The 24,268-nt window shown below is 44.5% G+C and overlaps 4 protein-coding genes and 1 long non-coding RNA gene across 6 annotated transcripts in view; 1 reads left to right on the top strand and 4 right to left on the bottom strand.

Moving 5' to 3' along the window:
• Nucleotides 1-24,268, bottom strand: part of LOC128444271 (NACHT, LRR and PYD domains-containing protein 12-like) — a 330,858-nt gene that overhangs the window by 215,413 nt on the left and 91,177 nt on the right. Inside the window, exons 11-12 of the mRNA XM_053426645.1 lie at nucleotides 23,599-23,772; nucleotides 2,714-2,887 (exon numbers count right to left, since the gene is read on the bottom strand). Coding sequence (XP_053282620.1) covers nucleotides 2,714-2,887; nucleotides 23,599-23,772 — 348 coding nt within the window. The remainder of the gene's footprint in view (nucleotides 1-2,713; nucleotides 2,888-23,598; nucleotides 23,773-24,268) is intronic.
• The window catches only part of LOC128444274 (NLR family CARD domain-containing protein 3-like), a 146,184-nt gene that overhangs the window by 95,365 nt on the left and 26,551 nt on the right, over nucleotides 1-24,268 (bottom strand). The window lies entirely within an intron of this gene.
• Nucleotides 11,771-16,017, bottom strand: LOC128444316 (uncharacterized). The gene is made up of 3 exons (XR_008339139.1): nucleotides 15,811-16,017; nucleotides 13,552-13,630; nucleotides 11,771-13,452 (listed from the first exon to the last, which is right to left on the bottom strand). It is a non-coding gene; the product is annotated as an uncharacterized LOC128444316 (long non-coding RNA).
• LOC128444288 (putative nuclease HARBI1) lies at nucleotides 16,024-17,710 on the top strand. 2 transcript variants are annotated; one of them, XM_053426684.1, is made up of 4 exons: nucleotides 16,024-16,686; nucleotides 16,768-16,880; nucleotides 16,961-17,072; nucleotides 17,181-17,710. In XM_053426684.1, exons 1-4 carry the CDS (start codon nucleotides 16,254-16,256, stop codon nucleotides 17,549-17,551), a joined length of 1,029 nt encoding a protein of 342 aa, XP_053282659.1. In that variant the 5' UTR covers nucleotides 16,024-16,253; the 3' UTR covers nucleotides 17,552-17,710. The 2 variants fall into 2 exon arrangements, with proteins under 2 accessions (XP_053282659.1, XP_053282660.1); XM_053426685.1 differs by having other exon boundaries at nucleotides 17,184-17,710.
• LOC128444299 (uncharacterized) lies at nucleotides 17,596-19,503 on the bottom strand. The gene is made up of 7 exons (XM_053426698.1): nucleotides 19,286-19,503; nucleotides 18,960-19,030; nucleotides 18,533-18,709; nucleotides 18,211-18,269; nucleotides 18,075-18,137; nucleotides 17,925-17,987; nucleotides 17,596-17,836 (listed from the first exon to the last, which is right to left on the bottom strand). Exons 1-7 carry the CDS (start codon nucleotides 19,306-19,308, stop codon nucleotides 17,648-17,650), a joined length of 645 nt encoding a protein of 214 aa, XP_053282673.1. The 5' UTR covers nucleotides 19,309-19,503; the 3' UTR covers nucleotides 17,596-17,647.

The following is a 24,268-nucleotide window of genomic DNA, read 5'->3' on the forward strand; positions in this document are numbered from 1 at the left end:
TTGTGTGTGTGTAAGTGTGTTGGAGAGAGAGAAAGAGTTTTTTAAGTTAACTTTTATTAAAATCGTTTCATGAAATAAACGTACTAAATAACACTTTGATCATATTTTACAAAAGAAAACATGTCACACACACACATGGAATTTAAAAAATGAAGGACCAGTGAACCGTCCTCTTCTATTGAACATAGAACCTGTACAGACCTGAGATCTCCAGGAAGACCAGGCTCAGTCCCTGAGCTCCACTGACCCATTAAAAACCCCTCTCTCTTCTCCCAGTCTTTATATACAGTCACTGATCATCTTTATATACAATATATTTATTTCAATGTGTTTAACTTTGTGTGGAACTAAATCTATTTGTGACGTGAATCCAGGAACTTTAAGATCATAAACAAATATATACACAGAATGTGGTTCTACACACATGGAGACACACTGAGGGACAAAGGTGGACAATAATAAAGACAAACTTAAACACACTGTATGTGACTCTTTATAGAGGGTTTATATATTCTGCTTGTGTTGTGTCATTTCAATAAACACATTCTTCATGTGAATAAACACAATCGGGGCAGGAAGGTTGCTGGTTTGAATCCGGTTCAGATGGGGTCTTCCTGTGTGGAGTCTGCATGTTCTCCCCGTGTTTTCTCCAGGTGCTCCGGCTTCATCTCACAAACACATGCAGATTAGGGGTTGTGTAGATTGGAGACTACACACAAGCTGCTGCTGCTTCAGCCTCTGGATCCTCAGGACACAGCTCAGCCTCCGTCCACACACACTGTCCTCTTCACACTGTCCTCTTCACACTCACCTTCACAAAGACCACCTCCCCCACCTGTTGAGAGAAGAAGACATCAGTGTCACAGAGACTCACTTCATCAGCTGTGAGTCAGTGATGCAGCTCATCCAGTAGAAAGAGCAGCAGGGACTTCAGTCCTGTTCAGAGGTGGAGCAGCTTCCTCTCTGCTTCATGTTCACGTGTTGGAATGAACACGCTAAGAGCTCAGTGTGTGTCCTCTGCATGTCAAAGTGCAGAGTGGACACCTGAGAGGTGGATTTACTGCTGTTACAGGTGAAGCCATGTTTCACTGTGTGTTGATGAACATCTGCTTCTGACAAACTGGGACCAGAGGAGACAGATGGACCTCAGCAGAGGTTCTGCTCTGTATAAAGAGCTCCTGGTTACCATGTGATGAGGAGAGGCTTCAGTCCCACTGATCTCAGAGCTGTGACAAAGATCCACCTGATCAGTTCTTCACTGATGAAGTGAGAGGACAAACTGTCTCAGATCAGATGAAGACGACACCGTCTCTGTCCCTCGTGTGAGGCTGTCAGCTGTGGTCCAGCTTGTCTAAGTTACAGCGCCCCCTGGTGGCATCTGGTCAAAATATATTACGTGACCACGACATAATAACGTGTGAACGAGATAAATAACTCGAGACCACGAGATCTGAATCTGTTGTTTACTAACAAGACGAGTGGAAGAGAAGAAGACACACACTGTCTCACTGACTCTGAGGACACACACTGACTCTGAGGACACACACTGTCTCACTGTCTCTCAGGACACACACTCACACACTGTCTCACTGTCTCTGAGGACACACACTGTCTCTGAGGACACACACTGTCTCACTGTCTCTGAGGACACACACTGTCTCTGAGGACACACACTGTCTCACTGTCTCTGAGGACACACACTGTCTCACTGTCTCTGAGGACACACACATGGACCTGTCTCCAGGAAGCTGAGGTCATCTGGTGTTTTGGGGACAGGATGAGTCTGGAGACATTGAGATGTTCTGGGTGAGTTAGAGATCAACTGAACCAACCAGACGTTGATTTAAACTTCCCTTATCCGTCCCTTTAAGGAGAGTGTGCACCACACAACAGTGTAGAGTCACTGTGGTCAGTGGGCGGAGCTTCTATACGGGTTGATCTCCAACTTAACCTGGAGCAGGTTAGCTGTCATCAGAAGTTACCATGGTGATTGACCTGGTTAAGAAGTGGACGAGCTTCGTAGAACTGAAAAAACTAAACCTGAAGTTAACCCGATAACCACAAATCCTGCTTGGTAGCACAGACCCTGGATCTGTGATACTGACTGTGTTTAGTAACATACTGATGAAAGCAGCGTGGACTGACTCCAACCATCTACTGACCTCAGAGTCTCCAGTCGACAGGTTGAACTCTGCTGTAGATCAAGCAGCTCCTTCACTGCTGAGACCTTCAGGTTGTTTCCTCTCAGATCCAGTTCTCTCAGATGAGAGGGGTTTGACCTCAGAGCTGAAGCCAGAGAAGAACAGCTGATCTCTGACAGACTGCAGAGCCTCAACCTGGATAAAGAATAAAACTTAACTGTAAATTAAACTGAGTTCATGTGTGAAAATAACGAACACATATTCATGTCAGCACAGACTCATAACATGGAAGATAAATATGAAATCAGACATGTTGGACTAAACACGAGTCCTGATTCAGTACAAATAGATTATTTGGACCCGGTCTCTGTCCTGCAGATCAGTTTAGGAAATCCAGAACTAAACTCAGTGTTTTAACAAGTAGCTGAATATTTAAAATGTCACAGATTGATTAATGAATGGATTCAAGTTATGTATGAAGAGGAATTATGTTAATTTAGAATGAAATGATAAATTATGTATAAATGCTGTTTATAGATATGAGATCTACAAAAGTCAGTCAGTGAACTGACCTCAGAGTCTCCAGTCGACAGGTTGGACTCTGTAGAAAACCACACAGCTCCTTCACTGCTGAGTCCTGCAGGTTGTTGTGACTCAGATCCAGTTCTCTCAGATGAGAGGGGTTTGACCTCAGAGCTGAAGCCAGAGAAGAACAGCTGATCTCTGACAGTCTGCAGCTCATCAACCTGGATAAAGAAATATGAATATTAGAATGTGTCCTCCTGTTGTTGTGGATCGTCATCATGTCAACACAGACTCTCAACATGCTGCTGACCTCAGTCCAGTCTGTGACCTGAAGATAAATATCAGATCAGACATGTTGGACCATTGTTTCATTCATCAGCTTCTTCTCTGTGTGTTGGTCACTGAGCAGGTTTGTGTAATTAAACACTGTTTAAAGTAGGGATGGCTCCTGATGTCACTTCCTGTTTGTTTCTATACTTATCAACTGTCCAACGTGTTTCAATAAGAATCTGTCTTATTTTGAAAACCTGAGGAGGACGAGTGCTCGGCCTCAGTCCACATGTTATTTACTGACACTTTCTTAGTGATCAGGAGCAGGTGAGTGCAGGTGAATGGAGTTGATGAGGTGGACGTGACTGACAGGCTGGGTGAGGGACAGATGACTGAGGGACAGTGAGCAGAGCAGAACTGAGACAATTTAAATAAATAATGACCCAATAAGAAAGAAAGTCTGAAAAGTGAAGAAGGAGTTAAGGACCTCAGAGTCTCCAGTCGACAGTTTGGACTCTCCAGTCCAGAACTCAGCAGCTTCACTCCTGAATCCTGCAGCTTGTTTCCACTCAGATCCAGTTCTCTCAGATGTGAGGGGTCTGACTTCAGAGCTGAGGCCACGACTTCCCAGTGAGTCTCTGAGAGTCCACAACCACCGAGTCTGTAATTAAAGAAAATATCAAATCTATGAGAATTAAATCAGAAAACACAACATTCATACAAAACGTGATCATGTGACCCTCACCCTGGTAAATCCCCTCTTTGTTAAAAACTCCTCAAGAGAATCCTTTCAGATTTGGTTCAAGCGTTCATTCAGACTAACAGAGGAACTCATTAGAATCAGGTGGTCAGAGGTCAAAGGTCAAGGTCACAGAACATGTTCATGGCCTCTTGAACATGATGTCTCAAGTCTGTCTTCAGGGGATTTCTTTACATTTAACTCAAAGACAAACTGATTAGATTTCAGTGGTCAAAGGTCAAAGGTCACAGTGACCTCATATTGTTGTTAAGTCAACATGTCAGGAACCTGGAGGGACGGACACTGCACTGGTTGGTGGTGGAGGACAAACACTGATTCAGTGATCGTCTCCTCACACTGTGCTAGCTACTTGCTCAGATAGATATAGATATCTATATATCTATATAGATATATATACACAGAATGTACAATAATCTCCCTTGCACCCCACATGGTCGTATGTGTGTATTTGAAGAACGACTCATCTCCACTGATTGAACACGTTATTGATCATGTCTGGACTCACTCAGCCTTCCTGCAGTTCCTCACAGCTGGGATCAGTCTCCATCGACCCTGGACTGATGTGTTGAACTTCATCAGGTCCAACTCATCCAGAACCTCCTCTGACATCTGCAGCATGTAGGCCAGAGCTGAGCAGTGGATCTCAGAGAGTTTCTCCTTTGATCTGTTCTCTGACGTCAGGAACTGTTTCATCTGCTGATGAACTGAGTGGTCGTTCATCTCAGTCAGACAGTGGAAGATGTTGATGCTTCTGTCAGGAGAAATGTCATCACTCTTCATCTTCTTCAGGTTGTAGATGATTCTCTGGATGATCTCTGGATTGTTCTCTGTCCGACCCAGCAGGCCTCCTAAGACTCTCTGGTTGGACTCCAGACTGAGGCCGTGAAGGAAGCGAACAAACAGGTCCAGATGACCATTTGTACTGGTGAGGGATTTCTCCATGGTTCTCTTCAGGAGGTCATCCAGGGAGAAGGTTCTGTCTGTGTTCCCATTTTTTCCCAAGAAGTTCTTGAGTTCTTCTCTGTTCCTCTCGGTGTAACAGTTGAACATGTAGACTGCAGCCAGAAACTCCTGAACGCTCAGATGAACAAAGCAGTAGACTGATTTCTGGAAGATCACACACTCTCTTTTGAAGATCTCAGTACAAACTCCTGAGTACACCGAGGCCTCTGTGACATTAAGACCACACCGCTCCAGGTCTTCTTGGTAGAACATGATGTTTCCTTCCTCCAGATGTTTAAGTGCCAGCCTCCCCAGCTTCAGGAGAACGTCCCTGTCAGCCTCCGTCAGCTGCTGTGGACTCGTCTCATGTCCCTCACCGTACTTGTTGTTCTTCCTCTTTGTCTGAACCAGCAGGAAGTGTGAGTACAGGTCAGTCAGGGTCTTGGGCAGCTCTCCTCTCTGGTCTGTGGTCAACATGTGCTCCAGAACTGTAGCACTGATCCAGCAGAAGACTGGGATTTGACACATGATGTGGAGGCTCCTGGACGTCTTGATGTGTGAGATGATTCTGCTGCACAGCTCTTCATCACTGAACCTCCTCCTGAAGTACTCCTCCTTCTGGGCCTCAGTGAAGCCTCGTACTTCTGTGACCCTGTCAACACATGCAGGAGGGATCTGATTGGCCGCCGCAGGTCTGGAGGTTATCCAGACGAGAGCCGAGGGAAGCAGATTCCCCCGGATGAGGTTTGTCAGCAGCACGTTGACTGATGACCTCTGTGTGACCTCAGACACAAGCTCCCTGTGGTTGAAGTCCAGAGAAGGTCTGCTTTCATCCAGGCCGTCAAAGATGAACAAAGGTTTACAGACAGCGAGCGTCTCTGCAGTGAGCTTCTGTAACTCTGGATGGAAAACATGGAGCAGCGTGAGAAGACTGTGCTGCTGGTCCTTCACCAGGTTCAGCTCCCTGAACGAAAGCACAGCCAGCAGACCCACATCCTGGTTCTCTGAACCCTCTGCCCAGTCCAGAGTGAACTTCTGCGTCAAGAAGGTTTTTCCAACGCCAGCGACGCCGTTGGTCAGGACGACTCTGATGCTGCTCTGCTGGTCAGTGGAGGCTTTAAAGATGTCGTGGACCTTGATGGGAGTGTCCTGGAGGATCTTCTTCTTGGAAGCCGTCTCAAGCTGCCTCACCTCATGTTGAGTATTAACCTCTTCACTCTGTCCCTCTGTGATGTAGAGCTCAGTGTAGATCCTGTTGAGGAGGGTTCTACTTCCTGTTTCATCACTTCCTTCAGTCACATGTTCACATCTCCTCCTCACACTGAGCTTATGTTCATCTGAAACCTCCTGCAGACCACGATCTGCTGAAAGACAAGAAACAATGTGAGAGACAGAGAATCTGAGAATCTGCTGATTGTTTTCATCAGATACAGAAAAACTACAGAAAATAAAAGCTTTTTAACTTTGTGCTTTTCTAACGATGTTAAATGTTGATGCTGTATGAAGGAACAAAATAAAACCACATGTGCTGTTGTCAGAAGTGAAGACATCAGCAGACACATGTACAGTGCTGCTCTGACCGGCTGTCTGACCTCCAGCTCCTGTTCTGGATCTTTGTCCACACTGGGGACAGGAGGAGTCTCCTGAAGAACCAGACTGGTCCCAGTATGAGGTGATGCACTGTCTGCAGAACCAGTGTCCACAGCTGGTGGAGACTGGATCCTTCAGGACGTCCTGACACGAAGCACAGCAGGACGACTGCTCCTCCTCAGAAACATGACTCCTCTTCCTCTCCCTGTGAAGACATGTCCTGATAACTCACATGTCACAGTCACAGGTTGTCATCACTTCTGTCAAGGAGGTTTTGTTTTCACCCAGTATGTTTGTGTGTTGGTTGGTTCGTTAGTGGGATTATAAAAAACAACAGATTACCAGTAAACTTGGTGGAAGGTTGTGGTCTGTGAACCAGATCGGGGGGGGGGGGGGGGGGTCCTCTTTCACAGACATGTTCAGAGGACTGATGTTTACCAGTGTGTGGAATTTGGTGCAGATCCAAATCCAAATGAGTCTCTAGTGGATTTCAAAGTGGTTTCATAAGGAGCGTGTTGGTTCTTGGTGGAGGTCTGAGCTCTTTGAGTGATTCTGAGAGATTAGTCACCAACTTCAATGAAGCTGTGTCCTAATGCAGGGGCCACACTAGAGGAAACTAGATCCTCTTCAGAGCAGGTCCCAGTAGAAACAGTCTCTTACTCTGTGTGTGAGGGTCCAGGTTCTTTACTGAAGAATGGAGGAGGTTCTTTGGACCAGTCACTCTTCAGAGACAGACAGCTGGACCCTGGAGACTCTGCTCTCAGTCTGTGGTCCTGACCTCTGCAAACACAAACATGTTTTTATTCAGAACACATCATTCACTGGTTCATTCTCTGAGGATTCAGTTTGGAGCTTCACATGTTTGTAGCAGGTCTCTTACTCTGTGTGTGAGGGTCCAGGTTCATTACTGAAGTCTGGAGGATTTCCCATGGACCAGTCACTCTTCAGAGACAGACAGCTGGACCCTGGAGACTCTGCTCTGTCCTCTTCCTCCTCATAAACACTCATCTTCAGTCTGAGAGGAAACACACTGTGAGCTCAAACACACACAATGAAGCCAGGTAGTAAACTCAGTGTTTCTTTAACCTGAGACAGTTGTAGGTTTAATGTGTTGGACTCAGCCAATCACAGCGTTGAGTCAAACTGTTGATTGACTGACAGAAGTTCATCCTGAATCTTCTTCTCTCTAAAGTCCACGAGTAGAAAACTGACCCAGAGTCAGTGACAGTGAAATAATATGAATGAATAATATAAATGTAGCTGAACACTCACCAGCCTCAGACTTCACGTCTCCTCCGTCTGCTCCTTAAGTCGAACCAGTCTGAACACTTTCACTGGAGGCTCCTCCCCCTCTCTGCAGGTACTGGAAATCACATGACTCTGGGTGTGTGTGTGTGTGTGTGTGTGTGTGTGTGTGTGTGTGTGTGTGTTGTGTTCACATGAAGCTAACCCTAACCCATGTTTCCTCCTGTGATCTGAAGGTTGTCATATTTGGTGTTGGAGCTGAATGTGTGACTCCATCTGCAGAACTCTGCCACGTCAGGTCACATTTATACATCATCGTGAATATTAATTATTAGTTACATGTCAGAACTGATAAGATGAACATACCAGGTATTTACAAGCAAATCCACCCACTGTAATAAGTATGAGGTCTAGATCTCATCAGTGTAGATCAGCAATACATAAATACATGTAGAACAACTACAAGTTTACATGAGGCAGAGAGAGAGAGAGAGAGACAGAGAGGGGGAGAGAGAGAGGAGGAGAGAGAGAGAGAGAGAGAGACAGAGAGAGAGAGAGAGAGACAGGGAGAGAGAGAGAGAGCGAGAGAGAGAGAGAGAGAGAGAGAGAGAGAGAGAGAGAGAGAGAGAGGGATTTTGATTTTTCACAAACACTTTATTTACATATTCTTCATTTTTACAAAACACTTGCTTACAACATTATTCAATAAATACACAAAGATGTAAAAATACTCAGTCTGTTAAAAAGTGTGGAAAGGACAGCTCATTGTTGGTGACGGAGCAGAGGATGTCATTAAAACACACAATTCTCTTAAAAGACTCGAGATCAGATACCATTGTGTAAAAAATTAGTTCGAGTCGGAGTCTTTAGAGGTTTACCACCCACACCGCCTCCGCTTCCTGCCCGTCTCTGTTCTCTACCCTGTTCTTCCTACTAATGTAAATGTCCATCTTGGCCTCACCTGAGAGGTGGTTCAGGATTTGCCACTTATCTTTATCTGTTTTGTTGTAGGCAGCTCCCATGATAAAAACCTTCTCAGTAAAAGTGACGTTAAAATCACTAAAAACCACAGTTAAAAGAGCAAGAAACTTGAAAGTCTCTTGCACTCAGTAAAAACGTGATAAATAGTCTCACGCAGGTCGCAAAATGGACACTTGCTAAAAACGGTTGGATTAACTCTGTTAATTAGTCCTTTGAAGTCTCTTTGATCCAGACCTGCTGTTCACATCTGTCTCTGGATCCAGTGAAAAACACTGACTGTAAAATAATATGAATGAATAATATAAATGTAGCTGAACACTCACCAGCCTCAGACTTCACGTCTCCTCCGTCTGCTCCTTGAAGTGAGAACGAGTCTGAACACTTTCACTTTCACTGGAGGCTCCTCCCCCTCTCTGCAGTTACTGGAATTCACATGACTCTGTGTGTGTGTGTGTGTGTTGTGTTCACATGAAGCTAAAAAGACTGGTCTCACTGTCTACCATGACATGTACAAAAATCATATCTTACTGTATAAGGACTCTATCGCTTCTGCCAAATCCACTTATTATTCCAGTCTTATTTGTTCCAACCATGGCAACTCCAAGGCACTCTTTTCACTCCTCAACAAAATCCTTCAACCCCCAGATCTCCTACCCCCCCACCTGTACTCTTCGGACACATGTGACTCCCTTCTACAGTTTTTTAATCAGAAAGTTAAAAAAATTCACCAGCACTTGAGCCCCACTCCCTCACTTGCCCCCTCCTCTGAACCTCTCCCCTACAGTCTGCCATTTTCCTCTTTCTATCTCCCTGATCCCTCTGCTATCTCTGATCTCATCTGTAAATCAAAACCATCCACATGCCAGTTAGATCCCCTACCTACTGCCCTGGTCATATCCTGCCTCCCCTCACTGCTCCCTCTAATTGCTGCTATCATCCACTCCTCTCTCACTACTGGTTCATTTCCCGCACCCCTCAAAACGGCTGCTGTCTCCCCAATCCTCAAAAAACCTGGTTCAGATCCCAACAACTTTAATAACTTCCGCCCCATCTCCAACCTATCTTTCATCTCCAAAATACTTGAGAAAATCGTTGCTTCTCAACTCCATTCCCATCTATCTCAAAACAGTTTATATGAACAGTTCCAATCTGGTTTCCGTCCCCGCCATAGCACTGAAACGGCTCTTCTGAAAATCACCAACGACCTCCTTATTGCAGCTGATTCCGGTTTACTATCCATCCTCATCCTCCTTGACCTGAGTGCGGCCTTCGACACAATCTCCCACACCATCCTCCTCAACAGATTATCCTCCATCGGCATCACTGGCATCCCCCTTGACTGGTTCCACTCCTATCTCTCTGACCGCACTCAGTTCATCCAACTCAAATCCTTCCGTTCCCAACCGTCCCCTGTCTCCTCTGGTGTCCCCCAGGGCTCTGTCCTGGGTCCCCTCCTTTTCATTACTTACCTCCTTCCCCTTGGCCTTATTTTCCGTAAATTCAATATTCTTTTTCACTGCTACACGGATGACACCCAGCTCTACCTCTCCACCAAACCCAACTCCATTCTTCCTCCCTCATCCTTGACAGATTGCCTTTCTGCACTTCATACCTGGTTCACCTCAAACTTCCTCAAACTTAACAGTGATAAAACCGAAATCCTTTTAGTCGGTACTAAATCCACTCTACTCAAAGTTGACAGTTTTTCCCTCTCAATTGACAGCTCCATAGTTTCCCCCTCCCCCCAGGTAAAGAGTCTGGGTGTCATCGTCGACGGCTCACTCTCCTTCAAATCTCATATCAACATCACCACCCGCACCGCCTACTTCCATCTCCGTAACATAAATCGCCTCCGTCCCTCCCTCACCCCCCATACCACCTCTATTCTTGTACATAGCCTTGTCACCTCCCGTATCGACTACTGTAATTCTCTCCTCTTTGGTCTCCCCCAGAAATCCCTCCATAAGCTCCAACTGGTCGAGAACTCAGCTGCCCGTATCATCTCCCTCACCCCCTCTTTCCACCACATCACCCCCATCCTACAGCAACTCCACTGGCTTCCAATTCACTTCCGTATCAACTTTAAAATTCTTCTTCATACTTTTAAAGCCATCCACAACCTTGCCCCTCCCTACCTGTCTGACCTCCTTCACACTGCCACCTCCACCCGCTCCCTCAGATCCTCCTCTTCCATCCATCTAACTGTCCCCTCTGCCCGGCTTACCACCATGGGGAGCAGAGCTTTCAGCCGCTCTGCTCCCAAACTCTGGAACTCACTCCCACCTGACATCCGAAACATTGACTCCTTCCCTCAGTTCAAATCCTCTCTCAAAACCCACCTTTTCAGGATTGCATTCTCACTGTAGTTGCCATGCTGTTTTTACTTGCACTTTTAATTTTAATTGTTTTGTTATTTGTTTGCTCCTGTTTTAAATTGTAAAGCGTCCTTGAGTGACATGAAAGGCGCTGTGAAATAAAATGTATTATTATTATTATTATTAACCCTAACCCATTTTTCCTCCTGTGATTTGAAGGTTGTTATATTTGGTGTTGGAGCCGAATGTGTGACTCCATCTGCAGAACTCTGCCACGTCAGGTCACATTCATACATCATCGTGAATATTAATTATTAGTTACATGTCAGAACTGATAAGATGCACATACCAGGTATTTACAAGCAAATCCACCCACTGTAATAAGTATGAGGTCTAGATCTCATCAGTGTAGATCAGCAATACATAAATACATGTAGAACAACTACAAGTTTACATGAGGCAGAGAGAGAGAGAGAGGGAGAGAGAGAGAGAACAGATTCAACCAGTAAAACACTGAATGAAGCAGCTTCACGAGAGCTCAGCTGGATTCTCTGATCATTCAAGATCCTGACGTTGGTGTGAGGTCAAAGGTCAGTGTGACCTGATAACACATTCACCATGATTCAGGTTGTCACTCACAAATGAACTGATCACAGGTCAGAGGTCACAGTGACGTCATGTGAGTCTAGAGAAACAACCACAGTGAGATGTTTCTAGTTGAACTAAACCAGTTCCAGTGTAAATGGTCTCTGACCTGAAGGAGTTGAGGTCGGTGTAGTCCTGGTCTCCGCTGGGAGGCGCCTGCAAGAACTGAGAGGTCGAGGACAGATCTGTTCAGTTTAAATAACAATAAAAACGATATTTCAAACAGCTGCACACAGTCACAGCTGGACCCAGGACACTTTGTGTGGCTCCTCCTCCTCCTCCTCCTCCTTCTGGTTCTTCTGTTTGTACGTCACTCTTTAAAGACTGGATTTCTACGATGTGACTGCCAGGGGACGCTGCCTCCTCCTCCGCCTGAAAATATCACAAACAACAACTTATTAGGAGGAGAAGCAGTTTTTCAGCTCAGATTTTCTCTATCGTTGCTTCACGTAGCCTCCAAGGAACAAGAGGAGCATCTCTACCTGCATGGTTCAGGCTCTGGTTCCGCCTCTGGTTCAGGCTCTGGTTAAGGCTGACATTTATAACATATCAAAAATTACTCAGTTAATATCAGTGACACAATAAATGAGCTCAGAGAAACAGAAATGTTTTATGTGTCTTTACAGATCCAGGTTTTACAGAAGCTCCTCGACTCTGACGGACATTATGTCAAATAAAGATTAAATCTGTTTTATTCTGAAACATTCGACTCGTTCTTTCTCATCTGAGGTGAATGTTGTCTGTGCTGCTGCTGCTGACCACCAGGGGCAGCGTCATCCTGTCATATGGATATTTACAAGCAAGTATTTAGTTACTTTGAAGTTGCAAAGTTAATATGGTACTTTTACTTTAGTACATATTATCAATTTATTTTTTTAGGGCACTACTACAACATGAAAGTTGAGTTAAAGTCCAGATTTTTCTTCCAAAATGATCTCAAATTTAAAAATAATCTAAAATTGACATTGTTTCCAACTGACAACGTTCAGAACAAATAGAAAAACACACATCTGGTCACTGTCACAACAATTTTTATTGGATGATGGATTTAAAAAAACGTATACAAAAAATAGAGATTCATTTGTAGCTTTAAAGCTTCCGGTGGTTCGATTCCGAGCAGCTGTTTGGCCCTTTTCAAACCAGGAGGACATCATCATCACCATCATTATCTTTATTCTTCTGTGGAGCAGCTGCAGGACGTTCTGTCTGAGTGTCAGTTGATTAGAGTTAGAACCGACACAAGATGTAAACACACAGTTTTCTCTGAGCTAACATGGAAAAATGTTGAGTTTATCAAGGAATCCACAGAGGAACAATTATTGTAAAGTTTAAAATGATTCATATCAATGGCTGCTAATAGAAAAGGATATTTACTAAATTGACTAGGTTGAAATTCCACTTACGAGGTCCAATGATTGTTTTTGTGATTTTAAACATCACGAATTTGATAAAACCAAACATCTTCCACAGGAGCCACTGACCTCAACACTGACCTCAGACACTGACCTCAACACTGACCTCAACACTGACCTCAACACTGACCTCAGACACTGACCTCAACACTGACCTCGGGCGTCTGACACGTTGGTTTGTGGACTGAAGTAAAGAAACTCAGCTGGAGGAGTCTTTGGAAATGGCCTCCACGAAGTTGGGGGCCGACATGAGGATTGCGATGGTGCAGATGATGGTGAAGACTGAGAACGCCACCAGACAAAAGCAGTTGATCACCGCAGCAGCAAACCTCCACTCGCTGCAGACCGTCTCCTCCTCGTCCCGCCCCCGGAAACGCCCGGCGATGTACCTGACCTCCTCCAGGATCTGGTTAAGCTCCGCCTCCAGCATTGAGCTCCCTCCCGCTCCGACTCTTCTTCCGCCCCCCTGCTCTCAGCACATCCTCCTCGCCAGCCATGCCGCCTCCCACCAGCTGCGGACACAGGAGCTCTGGTTCGGGGGGCGTGGCTTAGTGCAAACCCTCCACGCCCTGGAATCCATTGGTTACCTGTGGGTGGCGTCGCAGTGACCCCCGGCTGACGCTGAGCTGAGGCACCAGGAGAGAAGATATGTGAGAAGCTTCAACTCAAGGTGACGGAGGGATGAAGGACGTGAAGACAGATGAGACACTGACGGAGGTTCTCACCGATCAGAGGAACAGAGTCTGACGTCATGATCTCAGCCACGAGCAGCATGAAGAGCGTCAGAGAGCAACACGGTGACACCTGCACAGACGTGAACCAGTTAAACCAACCACTGGAGCTGGGATCCACCTGCGTGACCTTTGTGTGACCAACATTAGGACCTTGTGTGAGGGGGTGAGGAGGTCAGAGGTCAGAGGTTATTTACACAGAAAGGAACCAGATCAATAAAAACACCAGAACCAAGAAAAAGCTCATGAACTGAGACGCACACAAAGACACACAACCTGAGGATCTTTAAACGCGTCACATTGTTGATGTGGTGATTTCAGTTTGGCTCCAGGATCCTGTTCAGTGCCGTGATTTCCTCTGAGCGTGAACGGGTTAATTAACGACTTCTGTTAATCGTGTAGAACGAGACAAATTCAAACCAGTCGGGAGCAGAGGGACACACCAGTAGATCACATGGAATCTTCTCTGTGCAGCTCAGATGGTTTGTAACAGGATAACTGTTCACACTGGTCCTAAATATCATATTTCATATTGTTAAGCTGGTTTTCTGATAACTTAATATATATTAATCACCAATAAAAGGCTCAAACTGTTATTCTGGATCTTTGCTAAGAGTCTGGTAACATCACACATTATTCAAGGAGACGTCTCACTCATGAGTCTTGTGAGACTTTGGTTGTTTCATGGAGACAAAGGTGGAAACGTGAGCGAGAGAGAAGAAGCTAAATCAAAGTAGAACCCAGTGAGGTTCCTCTGGTGAGAGTCAGTGGAGACGGCTTCATGCTGCTGACTCAGCTCCTCTCCTCTCTCAGGTACTTGTTCTACTGGAAAGTAGAATTTGTACTTACTCAATCTGGAATTTAATTGAAACTTTGTCTTCAAACGACTCTGAAAACAATTTGTTCTTCCAGAGAAACAAGAGAACTACTTCCTGCTGTGTGACGTTCTTCCAGAAGACCGACTCCTCCGAGAGAGGCTCCAACAGAAACGACTGGTGAGTCCAACCAATCAGATTCTGTGGATAAACACACACTCCCTGTCCTCGGGGTTTGGTTTAGGAGGAGGACTTCTTCTTCTTCTTCTGTGGTGTTTCCTCAGTGTGGTTTCTCTTGGCAGGAGGAGGTGCTGGAGCAGCAGCAGCAGGAGAGAGACGACGGCAGCTTCCAGCGTCTCTGCATGTTCTGCAGCGACGAGTTCGCTGGAAACAGGTTCTTCACATGAAGCTTTAAATAAAAACACCTCCTGATGGAACATGAACCAGAAATACAAATGAAACATGAAATATATTGGTTATATTTCAGGATTTACTCTGAAAATCAGGGGAAAGAAATCCAGAATCTTTTTTTTCCATCAGAGCAGAACCGATGTTACATGAATATATTAAAATAATCTAGTAATAGATGTTTTAAATAAATATACTGTCAGTTATATTTATTGATCATCTCCAGGTCATCTCTGCTGAACCACATGGCCCGAGAACATTCCTTCAGCATCGGACTCCCGGACAACATCGTGTTCTGCAACGAGTTCCTGGACACGCTGCAGAACAAACTGGACAAGTAGGAATCAGACACGTTCTAATGGGTTTGATTATTGATTCATCATCTGTTCAATATCAGAAACTGATCACATCATGAATGACAGCTGATGCTCTGCAGATGTCAGGTCATTGTGTTAAGTTTAGAACAGATTTAATCAAGTGTTGTCTTCTTGTGTGTTAATGTTGTGTTGTGCTTCCTCTGCTCAGTCTGCAGTGTTTGTACTGTGAGAAGACGTTCAGAGATAAAACCACATTGAAAGTCTTCATTTGATTTCCTGTTGTGTAGTGAGCTTTACAACAACTGAAGCTTTGTGGGGTTTTGTTATTGTGTTGTTTGTTTCAGGACTCACACGACTTCGATCTTCACAAGCTGAGGACAGAACTCAGTGAGTGAAACATCAGCAACCTCCAGAACCTGCATCATCTGTGACATGAGATCTTTGTCTTCAGGCAGTTCAACAGATTACACAACTGTTTGTTCTTCTACACAAGAGAAGCAACAACAGTTTGTAGTCAGAAGAGAAGCAGGACACGAAACTCTTCAGTCCCTAAATCACAATGTGAAACCAAAACCAACCAGATCCACAGAAACTGAAGAGAAACACGTGAAGCTTCAGACTCGGATCAGAACTCGAGTCTTGATTCACAGATTCACAGACGATGCAGATTGAAATGCAGACGTTTGAATATTGATGAGACGCTCTGTGTTCACCTCTCGCTGTCTGCTCCTCTCAGACCTCAGGTTCTACCAGCAGGTCAAACTGGTGAACTTCATCCGGAGGCAGATCCACCAGAGCCGCTGCTACGGCTGCGAGGGGAAGTTCCTCTCCAGAGCCGACGTGCTGCGCCACATCGCGGCTGCAGGTCACGTGATGAAGCTGCCAGACGTGTCCACCTGGGACCAGCCGCAGTGCGTCCAACACCAGGGGCCCGTTTCACAAAGCAGGTTTAGTGAAAACTCTGAGTTAGTTAACCCTGAGATGAGGGAAACTCTGGTTTTTCAGTTTCACAAAGCCAGTTCAGCTTTACTCTGAGTCAGTTACCCTGGCAACATACTCCGTGAACCTAACCTGCTCGCTGGCAGGTTTTCTTCAACTAACCCCGAGTTTCTCCTGCTCTTAAGTTGAAGCCTGCAGACTGAAGGCAGTGGCAGACATGGCGTGTCCTTTTATTGAAGAGCCAGTTGATGTCGAGGCGCAGATACTCCGCAGACATCTCCACCGGGAGAGGATTATTAGACCCCGATTGGATGTTTTATCATTCCCTGATGAGTATCTGTTTGAGCGTTTCCGTTTCTCTGCATCATCTATAATTTATATAAACGATATTCTCAGCCCTCACATCGCTCACATGACGCATCGTGGACATGCTCTCAGTTCCGAGCAAATTCTTTGTATTGCACTTCGTTTTTTTGCCAACGGCAGTTTTTTGTATAACGTCGGTGATGCAGAGCATGTGTCCAAGGCAACTGTCTGTCGGGCTGTCCGAAATGTGACACTTGCACTGAAACGGCTACTATGCACGTTTGTAGTGTTCCCAAGTCACAGACCCACCAGACTTCTCAAAGAAGAGTTCCACAGAATTGCAGGTATCAGTCTAAGCAGTAATTCATTTATGTCATAAAGCTTTGAGACTTGAAGCACTAATCAGTCAATTTGATATATTTTAGGGTTTCCAGGTGTGATTGGCTGCATAGATGGCACTCACATTCCTATCATCGCTCCTTCAATAAATGAAGGAGATTATGTGAATAGGAAATCTGTCCACAGCATTAATGTGCAGGTAGGCCTAAATAGTAGCCTTTAACATTCCAAATTAAATACACTACACCATACAGCTAATTACTGTTCTCCACTGTGAAGATCATATGTGATGGAGCCCACATGATTAACAATGTGGAAGCGAAGTGGCCTGGGTCTGTGCATGACTCACGAATGTTTCGTGAGTCGACACTGAGTGCCAGATTTGCCGGTGGTGAGTTTATATATATAATTTATATACAGTATATAGTTATATCCTATGATCAAATATTTTGTTTCCTCCTATTGCAACTGAAACAAACTGTATCTTGTATTATCATAGTAGAGTTCGATGGTTACCTACTCGGAGACAGAGGGTACCCCTGCCAGCGCTATCTGCTGACCCCTTACCCTGACCCTGAGCCTGGCCCACAGCGACACTACAACTTGGCTCACTGCAGGACACGAGCCAGAGTGGAGATGACCATCGGGATACTCAAGGCCCGGTTCCAGTGCCTTCGTAGGCTCAGGGTCACCCCAGAGAGAGCTTGTGACATTATAGTGGCATGTGTGGTTCTCCACAACATTGCCACTATTAGAGGAGAACAATGTCCTACTCTTTCCCCCTGTGATCCAGGTATTAATCATACCCCCCCTGCTGATACACGAGATGGAAGAGCTGTTAGAGACATGATATGTGTCAATCATTTCTAACTGACCCATCACCTCCCCAATGTTCAAGAACGACAATATGCATCTCATTTTATGAGGTCTTCTTTATTTCCTAGAAGGACAAATTTTGTACAGTTGTTAATCCTTTGTTGTTGAAACAATTAAAAAACATCCACCTGTGGGCACGTCACCCACCTTTAACTGATGGTCCAGCAGTTGTATTTCCTTTTCTGTTTTGGTGATCTGCAGCCTTATGTGCTCCATTTCTAGGTGTGATTTGTTTATTTGAGATTCTAAATATACCTTGTAAAGTTGTTTCACAGGGAGCTATAGGAACATAAATGACATTGAATTTCAGTGCCATGTCTATTTAGTGTCATTGTAAGTTGTGGGTCAATGCTGAACAACATCTTACTGAGGTAAGCTGTGCTGTGGAGGTTGAAGGACCTTCTTCCCCATTGTAATTTCCAGCATGGCTCTGTTAGAGAGAAAGAAGTTGCAAGTTGTATTGTGGAACAACACTATTAACTGAGCCAAAGTTATTTAAAAAAAAAAAGGTGTATACTTCAGCAGGCCTCTCTGCATCTTCCCTCTCTGTGGCAGCTGATAAGGTTTCTTCATCATCCTCCTGTAATGAAACAGAATGTGTGTGTTATATTCTACCAATTATGAAAAATCTGTGGAATATTAAGAGTACTTACAACAGCATGGAGGTCTGTTATGGCAGAAGGCTCAACGAGACAGATTACACCATCAGTAACTGGTAGAAAATGAAGATTAGACAGTTGATGATTACCCAGAAAAGTGCCCCACCTAATTTAAACACAATTTTTCAAACTCTGAGTCACCTTAAAATAGATTGATATCTGAAAGCAAAAGCAGCCAATTGCAAAGAACTGTAGCTTACTGCTACAAGAAAAATCAGTGTGCCAACTAAGTTGTGTCTAAGATGAATGGGTGGCCATTACTGAGCGAACACTAGAAAAAGGATTAACGTACATGCCATTCATTTGAATAACTTACCTCTTATGTAGGCCCCTGTGACCTGGGGCGTGGGTGGGTCCGATGAACTCCCCCCAGAGATGCCCTCAGCAATGGGTCGTCCACTGTTCTGACTGAGGGCCATCTTTTCAGCCTCTGTGAGAGGTGGTGGTGGTGGACCGCCACCTGTTTTGCGGGCCTCAGCCTTTTTTCTGTTGGCTATAATGGAGGTCAAATTTAAATACATACAGAAAACACAACTTTGGAGACTTGTATGTATAAAAGGCATTTAGGTGTTGCTTTCATAGAGACAATATTAAATACTGGCAGTGTTGGGATTTCTCTTTTTTTTGCAGATTTCCCTAATTACTTAAATATATCCATCACATGTTGAATGTAGCCACTAAATGCTGTTTAATGAGGGCAGGCTAAACAACATCACAATTGCTTGTACTTTATTATACCTTACCTGTTTGAACTACATTTTTATATTTCATCTTTAGCTGCTGCCAAGTCCGTTTGGTGCCTGTTGGGTTGCACCTGTGCTCACAGACACACATATGGAATATAATTGTTGAATAAGTGGAACATTCAAGACAAAACATTTTTTTTTTTTTTTTCAAATTAATACTGACGCATTGACTCGGTCAGCAATTTCCTGCCACGCAAGATCCCGCGCTTTTGCTGCTGCCACAGTATTGCTTCTTTTTAAAAATATATGCTCACTTTCTGCATACGCAGTCATTAATATTTCCAACTCCACTGGGGAGAAGTAGGAGGATCGAGGCTGTTTACCACTTGTTGCCATGGTGAATCATGTTATCTGTGTTCCATTGATGAAGGCTTTTTATATCCTCATGCACAAGCTTCACTCAGGGTTACCTTGACTCTGAGTTGATTGAACTAAGTGTTATCACCTGTTCTGAAACCGAAAACTTAGAGTTTGACAGCTCAGAGTTGCTCAACCCAGAGTTAAGGTTTTAACTCAGAGTTTGTTGAACCTGCTTTGTGAAACGGGCCCCAGTTCATGTCTCCATGGTTCAGTTGTTTCCCAGTGGGGGGGGGTCACTGCTCCTTCATCCTCATGAACTCAGGAGTGAACGTCTCTGTGGTCCTTCTCTCCTCAGGTATTACTTCCCCACGTATGAGAACGACGCCCTCTTGTGTTCGTTATCTGACAGTGACGAGGCTGAAAGTGAGGAGACGAGTCACGGCGAGGACGTCCCGGTGATCGCAGAGGACGTGTCCAACCTCAGAGCCCTGAGACAGACCAGCGTCCTCAACCAGCTGCTGAAGAAGAGAAGCTAGGACGAGGGACAGACAGCGGAGTGAAGACGTCTTCCTCTTTTCTTCTGGACTCTTCTTCACTCGCACTTTGTGAAAAGACAAACTGACCCGACGCAGCCGGAACGTGAACTTCAACACTTTACTTCACACAAATGTTCATTCAGTCAATAAAGAGGATGATCGTCATCAGAAGAACTTTATTACTTTCAGTACAAATAATACTGAGACCAGTGGAACCAGTAAGTTTGTCTGTTTACAAACGAGAATTCAGAACCAAACTAAAAGAGATGAATATGATTCTGTGTAATAAACCGTGAGGTTGAAACCTGGTCCAGGGTCAGTTTGATGAACCTCTGAAACAATGAACAGATAAACACATGGAGTTCTGTTCTATATATTTTCAATATATTCAATGAAAGGGACATTTTATTTTAATATTCCATTTAAAGTCACGCAGCACAAAGTGAAGACAAATCCTCCACGTTGAGTCAGAGAGGAGAACAACAGGAGGATTCACATTTGTTCCACGTTGAAGAAAACGTTCATATAATGAGAATAAACCCCGGGAGGAGAAGTGGTTCTGTCTGGAGCTCTTCTCCTTCTGGACCGAAGATCTTTCACCATCTCATCTCAAACTGCTTCTACTAAACATAAATATCATCTTCATCTGAACTTCAGAGACTTTTCCCACAAATCCTCTCGAACCTGAAACCAGAGCAGAGGTTGAGGAATGTGCATCAACTGGATGTGATGGTGAATGAATGAAATCCACTGATAAATAATCCATAATAAATGTATTGATCTGCTGTCAGGCTGTTTATATTGAGACATATTGATCAGATGTAGAATCTCATTATGAGCACAAACTTTTCCTTATTAGTGGGTTAGGGTTTGTATGAAACGTCCTCGGGTCAGTTTTCTATTAAATATGGTAAAATGTTTATTGAACAGTTTCCTCAGAGACTTAAAGATGCTCTGCTCTTCATCGACTCTTCTTCATTCTGTAAATGTCTCATTCACTTTTCTTCTGCTGGTTTCCATTATGTCAAACTGGTGATTTTGTTATTTTACCTGCACCAAGGACGAGATGTTTCCACCAGTTTGTTTGAAGAGGAAAGAAAAGCTGAGTCATGATTCCAGTGAAGTCGGTGGAAGGATGTTTATTGAGCATTAAAGCAGAGACAAGTAGAAACAGAACTTTTCTCTCTGAGATGTTTTTCTTCTCGTTACATCTGGTTTGTCACAGAGGAAATGATCCATGTGTTTGACTCATAGACTGAATATAAAGGCTTTGACTGGGATGTGCTGCTGTTATACTGCAGCGCCACCTGTGGGTCAAAAGTAGAAAAGCCACCACCGCTCTGCACCTGATGCAGAAATGAAAACGTCCCATTTTTAAGTTCAGAGCTTTGATCTTTTGTGTCAAAGACAAAACTCTGATTTTAAACTCAAAGTGATTTCAATGTGTTGAACTTTGTGTTGAACTAAATCAATTTGTGACGTGAATCCAGGAACTTTAAGATCATAAACAATCATATACACAGAATGTGGTTCTACACACATGGAGACACACTGAGGGACAAAGGTGGACAATAATAAAGAGAAACTTAAACACACTGTATGTGACTCTTTATAGAGGGTTTATATATTCTGCTTGTGTTGTGTCATTTCAATAAACACATTCTTCATGTGAATAAACACAATCGGGGCAGGAAGGTTGCTGGTTTGAATCCGGTTCAGATGGGGTCTTCCTGTGTGGAGTCTGCATGTTCTCCCCGTGTTTTCTCCAGGTGCTCTGGCTTCATCTCACAAACACATGCAGATTAGTGGTTGTGTAGATTGGAGACTACACACAAGCTGCTGCTGCTTCAGCCTCTGGATCCTCAGGACACAGCTCAGCCTCCGTCCACACACACTGTCCTCTTCACACTGTCCTCTTCACACTCACCTCAACCTGGTCCCCTCCCACCTGTTGAGAGAAGAAGACATCAGTGTCACAGAGACTCACTTCATCAGCTGTGAGTCAGTGATGCAGCTCATCCAGTAGAAAGAGCAGCAGGGACTTCAGTCCTGTTCAGAGGTGGAGCAGCTTCCTCTCTGCTTCATGTTCACGTGTTGGAATGAACACGCTAAGAGCTCAGTGTGTGTCCTCTGCATGTCAAAGTGCAGAGTGGACACCTGAGAGGTGGATTTACTGCTGTTACAGGTGAAGCCATGTTTCACTGTGTGTTGATGAACATCTGCTTCTGACAAACTGGGACCAGAGGAGACAGATGGACCTCAGCAGAGGTTCTGCTCTGTATAAAGAGCTCCTGGTTACCATGTGATGAGGAGAGGCTTCAGTCCCACTGATCTCAGAGCTGTGACAAAGATCCACCTGATCAGTTCTTCACTGATGAAGTGAGAGGACAAACTGTCTCAGATCAGATGAAGACGACACCGTCTCTGTCCCTCGTGTGAGGCTGTCAGCTGTGGTCCAGGTTGTGTAAGTTACAGCGCCCCCTGGTGGCATCTGGTAAAAATATATTACGTGACCACGACATAATAACGTGTAAACGAGATAAATAACTCGAGACCACGAGATCTGAATCTGTTGTTTAGACGAGTGGAAGACAAGAAGACACACACTGTCTCACTGTCTCTGAGGACACACACTGTCTCACTGACTCTGAGGACACACACATGGACCTGTCTCCAGGAAGCTGAGGTCATCTGGTGTTTTGGGGACAGGATGAGTCTGGAGACATTGAGATGTTCTGGGTGAGTTAGAGATCAACTGAACCAACCAGACGTTGATTTAAACTTCCCTTATCCGTCCCTTTAAGGAGAGTGTGCACCACACAACAGTGTAGAGTCCCTGTGGTCAGTGGGCGGAGCTTCTATACTGGTTGATCTCCAACTTAACCTGGAGCAGGTTAGCTGTACATCAGAAGTTACCATGGTGATTGACCTGGTTAAGAAGTGGACGAGCTTCGTAGAACTGAAAAAACTAAACCTGAAGTTAACCTGATAACCACAAATCCTGCTTGGTAGCACAGACCCTGGATCTGTGATACTGACTGTGTTTAGTAACATACTGATGAAAGCAGCGTGGACTGACTCCAACCATCTACTGACCTCAGACTCTCCAGTCGACAGGTTGGACTCTGCTGTAGATCAAGAAGCTCCTTCACTCCTGAGTCCTGCAGCTTGTTTATTCTCAGATCCAGTTCTCTCAGATGAGAGGGGTTTGACCTCAGAGCTGAAGCCAGAGAAGAACAGCTGATCTCTGACAGACTGCAGTCCACCAACCTGGATAAAGAATAAAACTTTACTGTAAATTAAACTGAGTTCATGTTTGAAAATAACAGACACATATTCATATCAGCACAGACTCATAACATGGAAGATAAATATGAAATCAGACATGTTGGAATAAAAACGAGTCCTGATTCAGTACAAATAGATTATTTGGACCCGGTCTCTGTGCTGCAGATCAGTTTAGGAAATCCAGAACTAAACTCAGTGTTTTAACAAGTAGCTGAATATTTAAAATGTCACAGATTAATTAATGAATGGATTCAAGTTATGTAGGGGCGTTGTGGCCTAGGTTGTAGAACGGGCGTTCTCCAACACGAAGGTTGCCGGTTCAAACCCCACTCTTCTCCATCTGCATGCCGAAGTGTCCTTGGCAAGAAACTGAACCCCTAAATGGCCCCTCATAAAAGCGTCAGCTAAATGACATGTAATGTATGAAGAGGAATTATGTTCAATTATAATTAAATTGTGTATAAATGCTGTTTATAGATATGAGATCTACAAAAGTCAGTCAGTGAACTGACCACAGAGTCTCCAGTCGACAGGTTGGACTCTGTAGAAAACCACACAGCTCCTTCACTCCTGAGTCCTTCAGCTTGTTGATACTCAGATCCAGTTCTCTCAGATGAGAGGGGTTTGACCTCAGAGCTGAAGCCAGAGAAGAACAGCTGATCTCTGACAGTCTGCAGCCAATCAACCTGGATAAAGAAATATGAATATTAGAATGTGTCCTCCTGTTGTTGTGGATCGTCATCATGTCAACACAGACTCTCAACATGCTGCTGACCTCAGTCCAGTCTGTGACCTGAAGATAAATATCAGATCAGACATGTTGGACCATTGTTTCATTCATCAGCTTCTTCTCTGTGTGTTGGTCACTGAGCAGGTTTGTGTAATTAAACACTGTTTAAAGTAGGGATGGCTCCTGATGTCACTTCCTGTTAGTTTCTATACTTATCAACTGTCCAACGTGTTTCAATAAGAATGTGTCTTATTTTGAAAACCTGAGGAGGACGAGTGCTCGGCCTCAGTCCACATGTTATTTACTGACACTTTCTTAGTGATCAGGAGCAGGTGAGTGCAGGTGAATGGAGTTGATGAGGTGGACGTGACTGACAGGCTGGGTGAGGGACAGATGACTGAGGGACAGTGAGCAGAGCAGAACTGAGACAATTTAAATAAATAATGACCCAA

Source organism: Pleuronectes platessa, chromosome 7 (genome assembly GCF_947347685.1).
Source record: "Pleuronectes platessa chromosome 7, fPlePla1.1, whole genome shotgun sequence".
Taxonomy (NCBI): domain Eukaryota; kingdom Metazoa; phylum Chordata; class Actinopteri; order Pleuronectiformes; family Pleuronectidae; genus Pleuronectes; species Pleuronectes platessa.